General features: G+C 43.9%; 1 protein-coding gene across 6 annotated transcripts in view; it reads right to left on the bottom strand.

Moving 5' to 3' along the window:
* Positions 1 to 4,916: 4,916 nt before the first annotated feature.
* Positions 4,917 to 13,321, bottom strand: part of THRB (thyroid hormone receptor beta) — a 438,776-nt gene continuing 430,371 nt past the window's right edge. For 2 of the 6 annotated variants that reach the window (XM_069212036.1, XM_069212032.1), the window contains 3 exons: positions 9,811 to 9,957; positions 7,732 to 7,990; positions 5,600 to 5,975 (listed from right to left, as the gene is read on the bottom strand). In XM_069212036.1, the coding sequence (XP_069068137.1) occupies positions 5,734 to 5,975; positions 7,732 to 7,990; positions 9,811 to 9,957 (648 nt within the window). In that variant the 3' untranslated portion in view covers positions 5,600 to 5,733. Of the gene's footprint in view, positions 5,976 to 7,731; positions 7,991 to 9,810; positions 9,958 to 13,321 lie in introns of all 6 variants that reach the window. The other 4 variants (XM_069212034.1, XM_069212038.1, XM_069212035.1 and 1 more) reach the window with 4 other exon arrangements.

The following is a 13,321-nucleotide window of genomic DNA, read 5'->3' as shown; positions in this document are numbered from 1 at the left end:
ACAATACAAGGACACTAGACTGTGGCTAATAAAGAAGCAAAGACCTGGGGATGTGATCAGCAGCAAGTCCCAGAGTTGTGCGTGAGAACGCAGTAAATTCATCACCACTGCCTTCTGCAAATCTATGGAAAATGGATTTGATGACCATGACCAATGTGGGACTAGATGGTCGGGAGCAGATAGTTATGTCCCATAAAGTGCGACTAAGAGAAGTATCCTGTATTGTAAAAAGGAATTTAGAATCCCAAATTTAAACTCCCAATCATCTGAGACTGTGTCTGGAAAGAGGGTAAAGAAACATTTTCCAAACAACACAATACAAGCACTAACATCTCAACATGAAAGTGCACTAAGGTGAAGAAAGATGACACAAGAAAAAGTTAGTAATCGACTCAATAATGTATTTGGTAAGTAATTAGGAACTTATGCCGAAATTGTTTAGTTCAGTGGTGAAAAAGGCACCTCTCTCCGAGCAAGATCTAACAGCAACATTCATCTAACTCTCACAGCATTATGGAAAAAAGTAACATTGTAGCTTTCTGAGAATGTCTGTAACTTAAGGCCTGATTTAGAATTCGGTGCAGAGGTTACTCAGTCACGATGGTGGCGGATATCCCATCCGCTGAGATCCAAATCTCATTATCTTCATTAGGATTTAGATTTTGGCGGACGGGATATCCGTCACCGTTGTGATTGCTAAATCAGGCTCTGGATTTCTTGCAGACGTACAAAAAGGGCTATAAGATAGCATTGGAAGGTCTCATCAGATAGAACGCGTGACCCATAACAGTTGGAGGCACCATAATAAGTGCAACGTGGAAGCTTAGATGAGGATTCTATTCCACATCAATCACGGAGAGATTAAACACTCAATGGTGCATCTCTACTCTTTGGAAAAACTAAACATTCTAAAGTCAAATAGGATTTGGCAAAATGGAAGACACTAGGATGTGTCCTAGGATCATGAAAGGGGGATTACAGGTAGTGATTTTACTGTTTCAAGCCCTGAAAAATCTCCTTGGCTGCTTGAAATTGCAACAAGGTTCATTTAAAGGTAAAGTGATTTAGCCTCTACTCGACTGAAGTGGCAAATTCATTGATTTAACCTCCCTGTTATAGGTTCAAAGGATTCGGAAGCAACCAGTCACATATCTTCCTTGTAGACTGATGGTCGACTGCGAGTTCTGGCTTATCAACCAACAGCAACCTACAAGCCCTAAATGGCAGAGTGCTGTTGGCTAAAAATCTGAGCCTGGTTGAAGGTATCACACATGAGAAGGGACAACTCAGCAGCAGAGTCATCTCTAAACGACGAGCAGGCCTGGAACAGAGACTATTACATGTCCGCATTACCACCCACATGCTTCCAGGAGTGCAGAGAGATCATTCAAAGCCAGGATCACCTGTAAAAGGCCAGTAGGGTTTGGTAAGGGCCGATCAGTTCATAGATTTGCTTCTGAAGTCCCGGTAGGGCTGGTTCAGATTTAGTCACATCAGATCAGTGAATGAATGGCTAGTAGTGCTTGGCACCATCAGTCACATCTAAAAGGCTGCTGGACTGAAAAAGAGCTTGTCGTACCAACCTTGCATCTGAAAGGCCAACAGAGTTGAGGCAGAGTCAGTCGCATGACATGCAACCTCAGCAATCTAACTATATCTGTGTCACTTGATGAAATGTAATTTTTTCCAAAGCTGGGATATTTGTTGAGTGAATATTCATCCAAAATGGTCTCATTGAGCTATTGACAGACAAGGATGTTTATTGTTACCCAACTCGTTTTAACAATATCAGAGGTATGAAAGGCTAAGTTGATTCAAAGGTATTTGAACCCGAGCCCGGGGGTCAAGTGATGTATTTGACCTGACTGCCAACAGTCCTGATTAAAGGCAGTAATTTTGACAAACCTAAAAACCTATATTATTAAAATATATATTTTACTCCTACGTTAAGAAAACATGGTTGAGTGGAAACCTAGTGGGCCAAGGCTTACTCATTTTATTAGGTACCCAGATAAGATGAATGTATGGACAATGATTCTATTAAGTCTACATTTACATTGTCCACAGTGGTTTTCATGAAAATGTGACATGAAACTTGACCCTTGTGGACCTAAGTTGTACAACTCAATTTTTACGGAAACTGTTGCTGAAAATGTAGTATTTCCACCACCAGTGCTTCTGAAATGCCAAATAGATGGGACAGGGAATGGAAGAAAATTGTGGAAACTACCTTATTGAGATGAATTCCTAGACCATCCTCATCATGAACCTCGAAAAACATGATACTATGAAGTAGACACAGAAAGAGCAGATGGATGATTATATCTTGCTGGCCTCTCCAACCAAGGAAAATGCTATGGAAAGGTCATGAAAACTGACAATTCTTCAAGCCCAGCAAAAAATGTTGTATGCCTAAAACATCAATGTGACATAACATCAACAACTCCATTTGCAGAGAAGCATTTTCAAGACGCTGGCATCCAACTACACTATTCCAATGTAATGCACTAATATTGCAGTCCAATCAGAACCCAGAGCAGTGCATGAGATGAAGATTTCCCGTGTGTCCGAATCAAGCACTTTTAGTGGTCTCAGAGGCAGATGGCAATGTTTTATTTTCTTGCTGTGCACAAAAACATAGTGGAAATACTGCAGTACTGGGTTGCTTTGTGATTATTCTCAAGTAGGATGCGAAGAGGCTTTATTGGCAAATTTATTGCTGGAGATATGGATGTTTTTTGGAGTGGACTCTACTTAACTGTAAACATACATCCTCCTTGCCTTAGTCCTGTTGCAGTCAAGGTCTTGCTCTGCTAACCCCAAGTACAAATGGGTGTAGGTGAAGATCACCTGCTTGGTGGCATCTTTCTTACATCCTGACTTTCTTGTTCTCCAGATTCATAATTGCTGTTCAACACAAGGAATTGAATCGAAGATGTATCGTGAGTGAATGTCACATGACAAATGACCTGCAATAGGGCTACTCACAGAGTGCTCTCACCAGCTGCTGGAGACAGAAGGTGAAGAGTACTGTTGAGTGAAGCATGTGAGACTGAAGACCAACAAATGTCAATCAGTAAATCCAGGCCACAAAGGCCATCCATTGCATGAATGGATGGGGAGGTCCTTCCACTCATCGTACCAGGAGGGATCTAGATTTAATGCCGTCAGACTGGCCAATCAGTGAGGGAGAGAATAAGGGAAGCCACTGGGATGCTGAGCTGAACTAGACGAGTTGCAGCTGTTGTGATGCAACTGCAGACATCATTGGTGAGATCCAATCAATATCTGAGACACAAACCTAGAGTAGAGGTGATGGTGTCACCACCAGACTGGTGCAAAGTCTGCACTATGATGCTTAAAAGGACAAGGTTGATGACCTCACTGGAGGAGATAGGGGGACATATCACAGAACCATTTAGGTAACTCAAGGCTCTGAAAATTGGTTTTGGGTTATATTTTAAGATAAAATAGGCTGTAAAAGAAAGGGCAAACCAAAATGTTAAGGTTTTGATGCAAGAAACACCCAGAGAAGTACTTTTTTACTCAGAAAAGATGATGTTTGCTTCTAGTTGAAACAAGTCTGCATCTAAGGGGTAGACTAAATTCAACATGATATTTGTGGGGAGCAATCCAAGTGCTGAACTAATGAGGTAAAGGCCAGAGGCCACAAAGAATCAGCTGAAGTGCATAGGTTAACTGCTGAGCAGAAAGGATAGGCCCACAGCCCAACTATATCTCGCTTCTGAGTTCTGAAAATGTATAGACGTCTCACAAGCGAACAGAGGTAAGAATTGCATTTAGAGCAAGTGAGCAAGAAACTGGTCTCCTCGATATGACTCGAGTCAGGATGAATGCTTTATTCACCGCCCTTTACCCGCTAAATGTTACGAAATCATGCATCTCCTGGCTGATGACTAGGTGACCCGGACCAGGCAAGATCTGTGAATGAAATGAGGAGTTAAGTAGAAGAGACTAGGCATGCGTAGAGTTCTATGTTACATCACGCTCATCTGAGAGGTCAGTCTATGTGGTGAATAAATGGAATATTGCACTGTGTCATCTTTTCTGCTTACCACCCTTTGTCACAAGCATAAGCACAAGCGATGGTTCAATGGTGAATAATGGAGCTATGGAGGGAGAAACTGAGGAACCAAGCCTCCAATCTCAAGCCTGAACTGAACATTAACCTGCAGTCGCATTCACTGTCAACATTCCCCGCTCAACCTCAGTACCAAAAAGAACCAGAAAATCCATCACCTATTGCCATCATCAAGCTTGGCTCTGGGCTGAGTATCAGGCAGTGAAAAGCCTCCTAAAACCCAAAACATGTCTACTGTGTGTATTCCCCATTGTAAAACCCTGTTGAAGTGGCCACCATAGCAGCCAGAGAAAACAGCGCAGAGTCAAAACAAGCATGAGGAGGAAACTGTACCCCAGACAAGCAAAGCTCAAAAGAAACTAGGTCATCTACTAGCATGTTAAGAGTCTTTATCCAATCATGTCTCAGTTAGGGTTGAGGATTTTGTGTCCGTCACCACATGTATGTGAAGACATAGCCCAACTTGGAAACACAGCCCTCAAGAACAGTCCCACAAATGTTTTGGCTATGGAGATATTTCGGATCACATTCTTCGTTCTGCGTTTCTGGACAGTTTTCTGCAGCCTGGAAACAAATTCTGAGCACACCACAAGAAATGAAAACATCTCATTGCACAGTGATCGTATTATCATAAGTGTCCTGAAGTAGCTTCGAGTCGCTGCTACACCGATTGAAGTCATTAGCGGCCAGGCAAGAAGTTGTTTTCTGGAGAAGCAAATGTGGTTCCTTTTCACAGGAAAAGTTTGATTTTTTTCCAGTACATAGATCCAAGCAGAGAGGCGAGTTCCTGGTGATTATGTAGCTTAGTTTTTTTTCTGCTTTGTATATTCTGTTACCTCCACACCTCCCCGGAGGGGCTGTCCCCGGGCTTGGTTACTTGGCAACATTTTGAAGCCCTCTGAAACTTGCTTTAGAGGTATCCCAAAAGGTCTCTCTGTGTGGGCATGAAGATGTTGGTATGGCTTCCCTCTTCCACCATGAACAATAAATGACATTACAGCTACAGGCAGTGATCTAACTGCTAAATAAAGTGCTTCTCACCCGGGTTACCAAGAGCATGGCCAGCGATGATGGCATCCACCAACCAGAACACAGTTGGAGAGGATCCTTTTTCAGTGGTAAACAAAACAGGAGATCATTCCTTAGCAATCTAATCCTCTTTTGAATACCCTGGTTTGCTTTATGCCAGGGACTTCTTTTTTTTTTTAATTTGCTTCTTCGTCAGAAAGGCAGGTTGGGCGCTGGTGATCACATTCGGCAAAGTCTGCTGAGAACTATCGCCCAAGGCACAAATTGGGGTAAGGTGTGTGTTAAGGGGAAGGTTTTTGGAAACAAACAAAAAAGACATTCAGGGAATATGTTCATTAGTGTCGGTGAACATGTGTACTTTGCCGTCCCTCGCACTTACATACAAGGACAGAAGGAACGGAAATGCTATAATCACAGGGTACCCGCTTTACAGGGACATTTTCACTAATGTCTAAGCAATAATAACAACATAATCAATAATCCAAAAACATTAAATAAGTGCTAGGCCATGGAATGAAACACCGCCCATCCTCATCCGACTGCGACCCGCCCTCGCGAGCGCAGCGGGCGCCGTCGTTCGAGTTAGAAAGCAAGAGTCCTCTCTAATCCTCGAAGACCTCCAGGAAGAGAGGAGGGAAGAGTTCTGTGGGGCACTCCACCTTCATGTGCAGGAAGCGGCTGGCGTGGCAAGCGCCAATCATGCGGAGGTCCGTCACCTTCATCAGCAGCTTGGGCCAGAAGTGCGTCACGTTGTGCTTCCGGTAGTTGATGTAGTGCTCGAACGCCAGGAGGAAGCCCTCCTGGAACTTCTCAATCTGCTCCACGTTGCAAAGGCCCGGGCGATCTGCAGCGAGAGAAAAGAGTGAAGCATCAGTACGTGCAAGACAAGGATGCAGGCCAGGCCCTGCAGCGGGATCATGCATGCTATTGTTATTGGGTCCATCATCTCATAGCTAAAGGATAGACTAGTAAGTACATGAGGATAACTGGGATTGGGAACTATCAGATCATAATTTCCAATTTTCTTCCCACATTTTGTTTTTAACCTTGGCATAGGTCCTACTGCCCATAGCAAAATTACAGCCCAGTACCTACAGCCAATTTTAATCCACCTATTTTTCCAAACCTTCACTTTCTTCAGCTACTGGAACAGACTTTATGCTCAGTATCTGTTGGCACCCACTGAAAAGAAATCTGGCAAATAGCCCTCTTGCAGGGCCCGTCGGGCATTGCAGCGCCAGCCCGATGAGGAGCAAGCCGGATGATGAAGCATGCCACCTAGTGGTGGGTGAGGGGTTTTGCTCCTTTCAAGCAATTGCATTTGGGTGACCTAATGGTCCTTTTCTAATGAGCACTGAGGAGTTTTCACATACAGAACAGTGTACCTAGCTAGTGTTGCTAACAAAGAGGATCCCTGAACTACTCTTTGTTATCTAACTGCTTCACAATGAGAGTTCTTCATTATTGCCTCTGCAGGTATCCAAGCACTAGAATTACTCCTAAGGCACACACTGCAGAAAGTATATATGTAAACCGAAGTTAATGACGCCCCTCTGTTCAGTGATCTGGTGTCCACCAAAAGTTGAGCCCGCAAGGGTTGCTGCTCCCTCAACAGCTGCTCTGGAATCTTAAGGGGACATAACATGCATTCTCTCCAATTAAGTTGGGAAAGTTACGATGTCATCAACTGGTCTGTTCTCCCTACTCCATTTGGTAAGTTGGCGCACCTGTGCTTGCCTGAGGGCCAAGGGGAATCTACCCTATTTTGATTTTGGAAGAACCAGCCAACGTAACATTGAGGCACCTCCTATTAAACCAGAAGGTGTGTCCCTTCATAATAAATGCTTTAACCTCAGACCACAGCATGACAGAGCACAGTGATCACCAAGCCACAGACCTATTTTGTAAATTACCAGCCTACATATAGTCACCCTATCTGAAAAGGAAACACCTAAAGGGCTGGAGATGCAGTATTAGGGCATTATAAGAGACTGTCCATTCCTTTTTGTCAAAGTGATTGACCAAGAAACAACAGTGCCATGGTCAGTGACTGCTTTCAGCAAACTCCAAACTATGGAAAAGAGGCAATACAGTTTGTAGGCACAAGGGGGGGGGAGTAATCCACTTTATATATTTTGTAAGTGTTGTGCTTCCGGCTGAGCTGTGTAAGCTTCACCATTCAATATTTTTCAAGGAGGACAAGCTTCAATCTCCTTTACCAGAATTCAGGTCTGGTGTACTCATGCTTGCAGGAGAGCCATCACCAAACACAAGTATGTGTTCCTTGAGCTGAAATGGCTGGACCAGTTCAATACACACTCATATAGACATGCTCAGGATCGGATGAACACCTGTATAGCATGACCAGCAACAACGATATCTACTAACATGCACCCCTACATGCCCTCATTGGTTACAAGGACACATCACCAACACGGCTAGCAGTAGCAACCAGGGCATGCACAGACAGGTTCAACTGAGGGCATAAGGAGGAAGTCTGGAGACACACACATCTCTCTCTCCATCTCACACCCACCTAGAGACATGAGAAGCATGAGGATGAGACGTACATAAACCATCTCTCTCTACCACTAACTCACCAGAAGACATGAGCAGGACGGCCTGCAACAGAGCCACCTCGGTATCATCCAGGTTAAATGCCGACAGCGACACGCCCAAGTCGAAGATGGCGTCAGACACCACACCCAGTCCCCCATTTTTCAGCTGGTCTCGGGTCACTGCCATTTCTCCATTCAGCGTCAGTGTCTGGCTCTCGGGGTCATAGCGCACGGCTGCCCTGAGGGACATGATCTCCATGCAGCAGCCCTTCAGTAGGATGATCTGGTCTTCACAAGGCAGCTGGGAAGAAGCAGAAGAATGGGTCAATTAAATTTCAACGTAGTTTATACTAACAGTACAAAAGCACACACGTACCACAATCAATATATTGTATTTCTACTACATATGGTTCCTGGTCGCTATTGCATCAGGGCTCTTCCACGCCAGACAGCTCGGCAGAAAAGTATTTTCGACCACGATTAAATAATGAAAACAGACATGCGCAAGAGCAAATGCTGAGAGAAGGATCATACTGAAAAACAAGTGTTGAAATAAAGATATTGGAGGAAGAAATGTTAAAAAGCAGAGGAGGAGGGAAAGATGCAGAAGAGAGAAGAATGTGCGGAACCATGGAGGGTTGATGAACACAAGAACAGAAAGGAATTTCACTTTCATTAGGAGACAAGCTAAGAGAGTGGGCACCCTGCTAGCAAGGCTCTGTGGCTGAAGGACTGGAGACTAACAGGATGTGTAAAAAAAGACCCACTCAAAGCAAGGAGGAAGATATATATTTGGGTGCTGTCAGCAGAAAATGCAAAAGTAGACTAAATTAAAATATAAAATAACTATTAACAAGGTGCAGCGGTAAGAAGAAAACGGAAAATCATGACACCTTATGAGACCCTGTGTGAAAAACATGTGGCCTTCAGAATCAGAATTAAAGCTAGAATTAAAACAAGTGGAAAACAGGGCACAATCATCAACCGCAGTAAGAAAGAGTCCTGAAGGCATCTTTCCACATTTGCACCAGACATAGACTTTGTCCAAGGTGTCATTGCTAAAGTCTGATCCATTGAAATGAGGCCAATGGCTTTTTCTTAAGGACTCAGTGAGAGAAAGGATGCTTGAGGCACACACTTGCCATTACTGGTGATGGTGGATTGCATTTGTCACATACCACCCATTTAGGCCATGTCAGCGCATCAGCTCTAAGGCAACATTTGCCTTCTTTGGCTCAGTCCAAGAGTGCCTGGTATCTTTTCAGTGAGAAATCAGGATCCAAGTCAGATAGTTGGTCCCACATTGGTTTGTTGAAATCTAGCACGAGCATCAGGAACATAGGCCACCCTGAAGGAAATTCTTGCTGTCTAGTAACAGTTGTTGTACCTTTGCTATCTCTTGGGATCCTCTGTGGGGCAGCCAGGCCACTGCTCCATCCAAGGGGAGCCACTATGGTGCACGTTGGGCTAATTCTAAGAGGAAGGAAGTGAAAAGAGCACGACCATGGCATCTCCTGGAGCCAACAAGTTATTCTCACTAACTTTGGTCATGACCTGTAATAAGAGAGGAGAGATCATCTCTGTAGGGGAGTGAAATGACACAAAACCAATATTGGTACATTCACATAGGTTTCTGATCTTTAAAACTCAATGGACAGTGTTTAAAGGGACACCCATCCTGGTGAACTATGTAACTCTGGTGAAGCAGGCACACATACTTTGGTGGTACTATATTGAAAGTTTTTATTTTTCCTAAAGTGGGATGTTAAGCGTCTATGAAAGTACGTAACTATTATACCTACCTATGACTTTTAGCCTTCAGAAGAAAACACAGCTAGAAGGGGCCAAACACATGTTGTCTGTGAATCATCAATCATGGCAATAAACCAAACACACACCCATACACACACACAGAGACATCAAGTTTAAAAATTATTTAAGCCATAAAATGTATGGGTCGTTATTTTAGCTAATGGATTATCAATCTTTGGAGATGATATTACCAAACAACCGCCAGATAAAGCATGCTTTGCATCAGGTGCCCTGTGCCCATCTTATTCTCCTCTGACAGGTATTTGCCTTCTGGTGGAAAGAGGGCAGTGCACAAATTCGAGGACTTACCTCACTAAACATAGGTAGCTTTTTGGCAAAATCCACCACTCTGGTAATGGCAGGTGTGATGATTTTTGTAAACTGGCTAAAGGCTTCCAGGTCGACTTTCCCACTTTCCGGAGCATTCATGATTGGTGCCTGCCCAATAACTTCCGGCTGTAGAGGCAAAAATAACAAAATGTAACTTATCACCCTCTGAACATTGCTCCATTGAGTCATGATGAGTATAAGAATCAGAAACTTAACAGGGCATCCAGAAGAATAACTTTCCTCTATCTGGTAACATTTTCTAATGGGTAGTCAACCTTTCCCAGATTTATCATCTAGAAGAATTTTCAGACAAACGTTTAAAGAATCCATCTATCCGGCTTTAGGCATTGATCCCCGCCACCAAGCGGAGATAAGCTGGTGCATCAAAAGTGAAAGGAGTGAATTGTCTCAAAGATGGCTTCGCTCATGCCTTTGATGTATGTTTCTTTCAATTTCCACGGTCTACAGAGATCAAGACAACTGTTCATGGTCATATGCTCCAATCATTAGTTGTAGTCTACTGGCTAGTCAACATAAAAGCTCAGATCTATTTGGGTGAAGCCACTGGACATGCTCCTTCCTTTGGAAGGATGCTATGGTGGGAAGAAACCTCAGAGACATCTTTGAGAACGATGTGATTCAACGTTACGCAAGAAAGGCTGGCAAATCTGGAGAGAATATGTTTATAAAAAGGGCATAAGGACCCTGCAGGAAGAAATATCCACTGGCAATAGCATGTGTGCTTTAATAAAGTGGCTACATGCATCAGGAGAGTGAAGTACCGAGCATTTCCAAAACAAAGGACAACAGCAAAAAACAAAACTGATACAACCCTCTGGTGCATTAATGGATTTAGAAGCAATACTTCTGCTTGGCCAATGACACAGCACCCTCAAGACCCAAACTTACAGAGACATTTGCTTATTGTTATTAAAGGTTCCCTAACCCTCCGTGGTTTGGTCCCTAATACCTGCTACGCCCCAACCCTCCTGTTAAATACATAATTACGTAGCGCTGGGGCAACTAAAACCAGTGTATTTTGACAGCCACTACCTGAGTCTCAAGATTTCTTTGCTGCTAAACTCAAACTTAGGTATGTTAGTTCACCTGAGCATTTCAGTCCATAACACTTAAGTTCACAAGTGTTTTTGGCCAGAGAAGTCCTAAGTGAGGGTTGGATTATTCTGCATTTAGAGGGGAAACCTGAGGAACTGCCAGCAATCAACTCATAACGGTCAGTCCGGAGCTCCATAAATCACTGAAAATATATCTCCACCTCAAAAGCATCCCATACAATATCCTGCAAAGAATGTTCAGGGTCCCAGGAAGAGGAAGCCATGTCTATGGTACTAGAGAGCTACTCAATCCGAATCACAGGAAATGTTTGTGACCTGCCTCCAGATTATGAGATTACAGAGAGCTTTGCCTGGAATCCTTGAAGCTAAAAAAGCAGCTGGTGATTCCCAGTAGGGATCTGCCTATCTACTGATCCTGTGTGTGTTTGAATCCTCTGCTAAATTCTCAAGCAAAAGGGCTGCAATGGCGTGAGCTGTGGGTATATGATCATGAGTAATATTTCAATACAGAGGTAAATTAGAGGATTTGAATTCATCCCATAGTGAAATCTAAGAATTGCTTTTAGTTACTCAGAAAGTTTTGCAATGCACAAGGTGATCAGATAACGCGTATAAGACAAATCCCAAGCCAACACATGCTTCGTGACCTGTACTATAACTGGGTAGCTTGATCAAGCCTTGAACTAATTTTAAAATTCCAAGAGGAAAATAATGCTAGTCTCAAAAGACAAAACACTCATATGTCTTGAATTCCAAAGTTCTGCATTCAATTGGTTGATCGTCTGATAGGATTATTTACATTCTTAAAATCTGATCACTTTTATTGGTAGCATCAAAAGAGCAAAAAACTGGTGACATAACTATGATCTTCAAAGTAAAATCAATCTTGTTGGTGGCATGATAACCCCTGCTAAAAGACAATAAAACAGAGGCTATTAAGCAGCAAAAACATAATGATTTTCTCATGCTCCACCTCACTATGAAGGGTTTTTTCTCTTTCTATTACTTGTCACATCACTTATGCTGTCTGGTTTAGCCACATCACAGAAGTTTCCATATTTCTCTAGATCCAAGGTGGCAGTGGTGGGGGTGGGAGCACCTCCATGGAGTTCCTGTACCGGAAACACCCCGCTGACCGCCCCATCGTCCTCTCCCCGAAAACCTAGCAGGCAGGATGGCACAGAGTGGTATTCCACCAGAGTTGCTGGGGTGCAGCTCTGCACCTCTGGATGGGCCGGGCTGCTTGCAGACGACAGCTGGGAGAGCAGCAGCAAAGCATCTGGCAAAGGTTATGGCAGTGGACCTGGGTGGGCGCCTCCTTCTGGCGAGACTTTGGATTATCAGTCAACAGGACTGTGAAAAGGAGGAGGGGAGTCCCGATTAGGGTGGGGGAGTTGGAGGCCTCGTGAAGCAAGGGGAGCACTAATGAAGAGGAGTCTGGGTCTCCGGAGAGGCCAGGATAGACTTGGCCTCTCCTGGCTGCTTTGTACAGAAGTGTTGCCCTTTCTTCCTCTTGTCCTTCAGTTTGCCGTGTTTGCCTTTGGAGTGGTGACCACCCTCAGACAGAGTAACTCATGACATCTCGCTTCCCTTGGACAACTTTCTTCGACAGGAAAGATCCTTCTGACATCAAAGAAAGGGAAGAGCTTTCTGACATCAGAAAAGTGAAGCTTGTTTGCCATCAGAGAGAGGCAAGGAGCTTTCTTCATCAGAAAAGTAGGAGTGTTCTACCAACAGAGAGGGGGAAAGAACCCTCTGCCATCAGAGAAGTAAGGGTTGGCTATCATCAGAGATTTGAAGCTAGTGCTATCAACGAGGGAATGGTGGTCCATCGTCTGAAAGAGGTAATCCGCTTATAGCATCAGAGAAGTAAGAGTATTCTACAGTCAGAGAGGCAAGAGCCCTCTGCAAACAGAGGTAACAGTGTTCTAAAATCAGACAGAGGTATGAGGCTTCGGTCAACAGACACGTAAGAATATTCTACCTTCAAAGCGAGGCAGGGTATTTCTACCACAAGAGAAGTAAGAATGTTCTACCTTCAGAGGGAGGTAGGCTACTTCTACCACAAGAGAGGTAAGAATGTTCTACCTTCAAAGGGAGCTAGGCTACTTCTACCACAAGAGAGTTAAGAATGTTCTAACTTCAGAGAGAGGTAAGGTACTTCTACCACAAGAGAGGTAAGAATGTTCTACCTTCAGAGGGAGGGAGGCCACTTCTACCACCAGAGAGGTAAAAACGATTTGCAACACAAAAAGATGATGGACGGAATGCTGAACATTGTCAAACATTCACAGATCTGGATTTAATCCATCGTTATTTTGCTCGTCACGCCATTCCAGTTGGGACCCACCCGTATGCAAATCAGCCTTGACCATGCTCCCCATGGGAACAGTCCAACCCGAACTGCCAGGCCA

The sequence above is a fragment of the Pleurodeles waltl genome, chromosome 10 (assembly GCF_031143425.1).
Source record: "Pleurodeles waltl isolate 20211129_DDA chromosome 10, aPleWal1.hap1.20221129, whole genome shotgun sequence".
NCBI lineage: Eukaryota > Metazoa > Chordata > Amphibia > Caudata > Salamandridae > Pleurodeles > Pleurodeles waltl.
The sequence above is the reverse complement of the archived record's forward strand: the minus strand, read 5'-3'. Positions and strand labels throughout refer to the sequence as shown.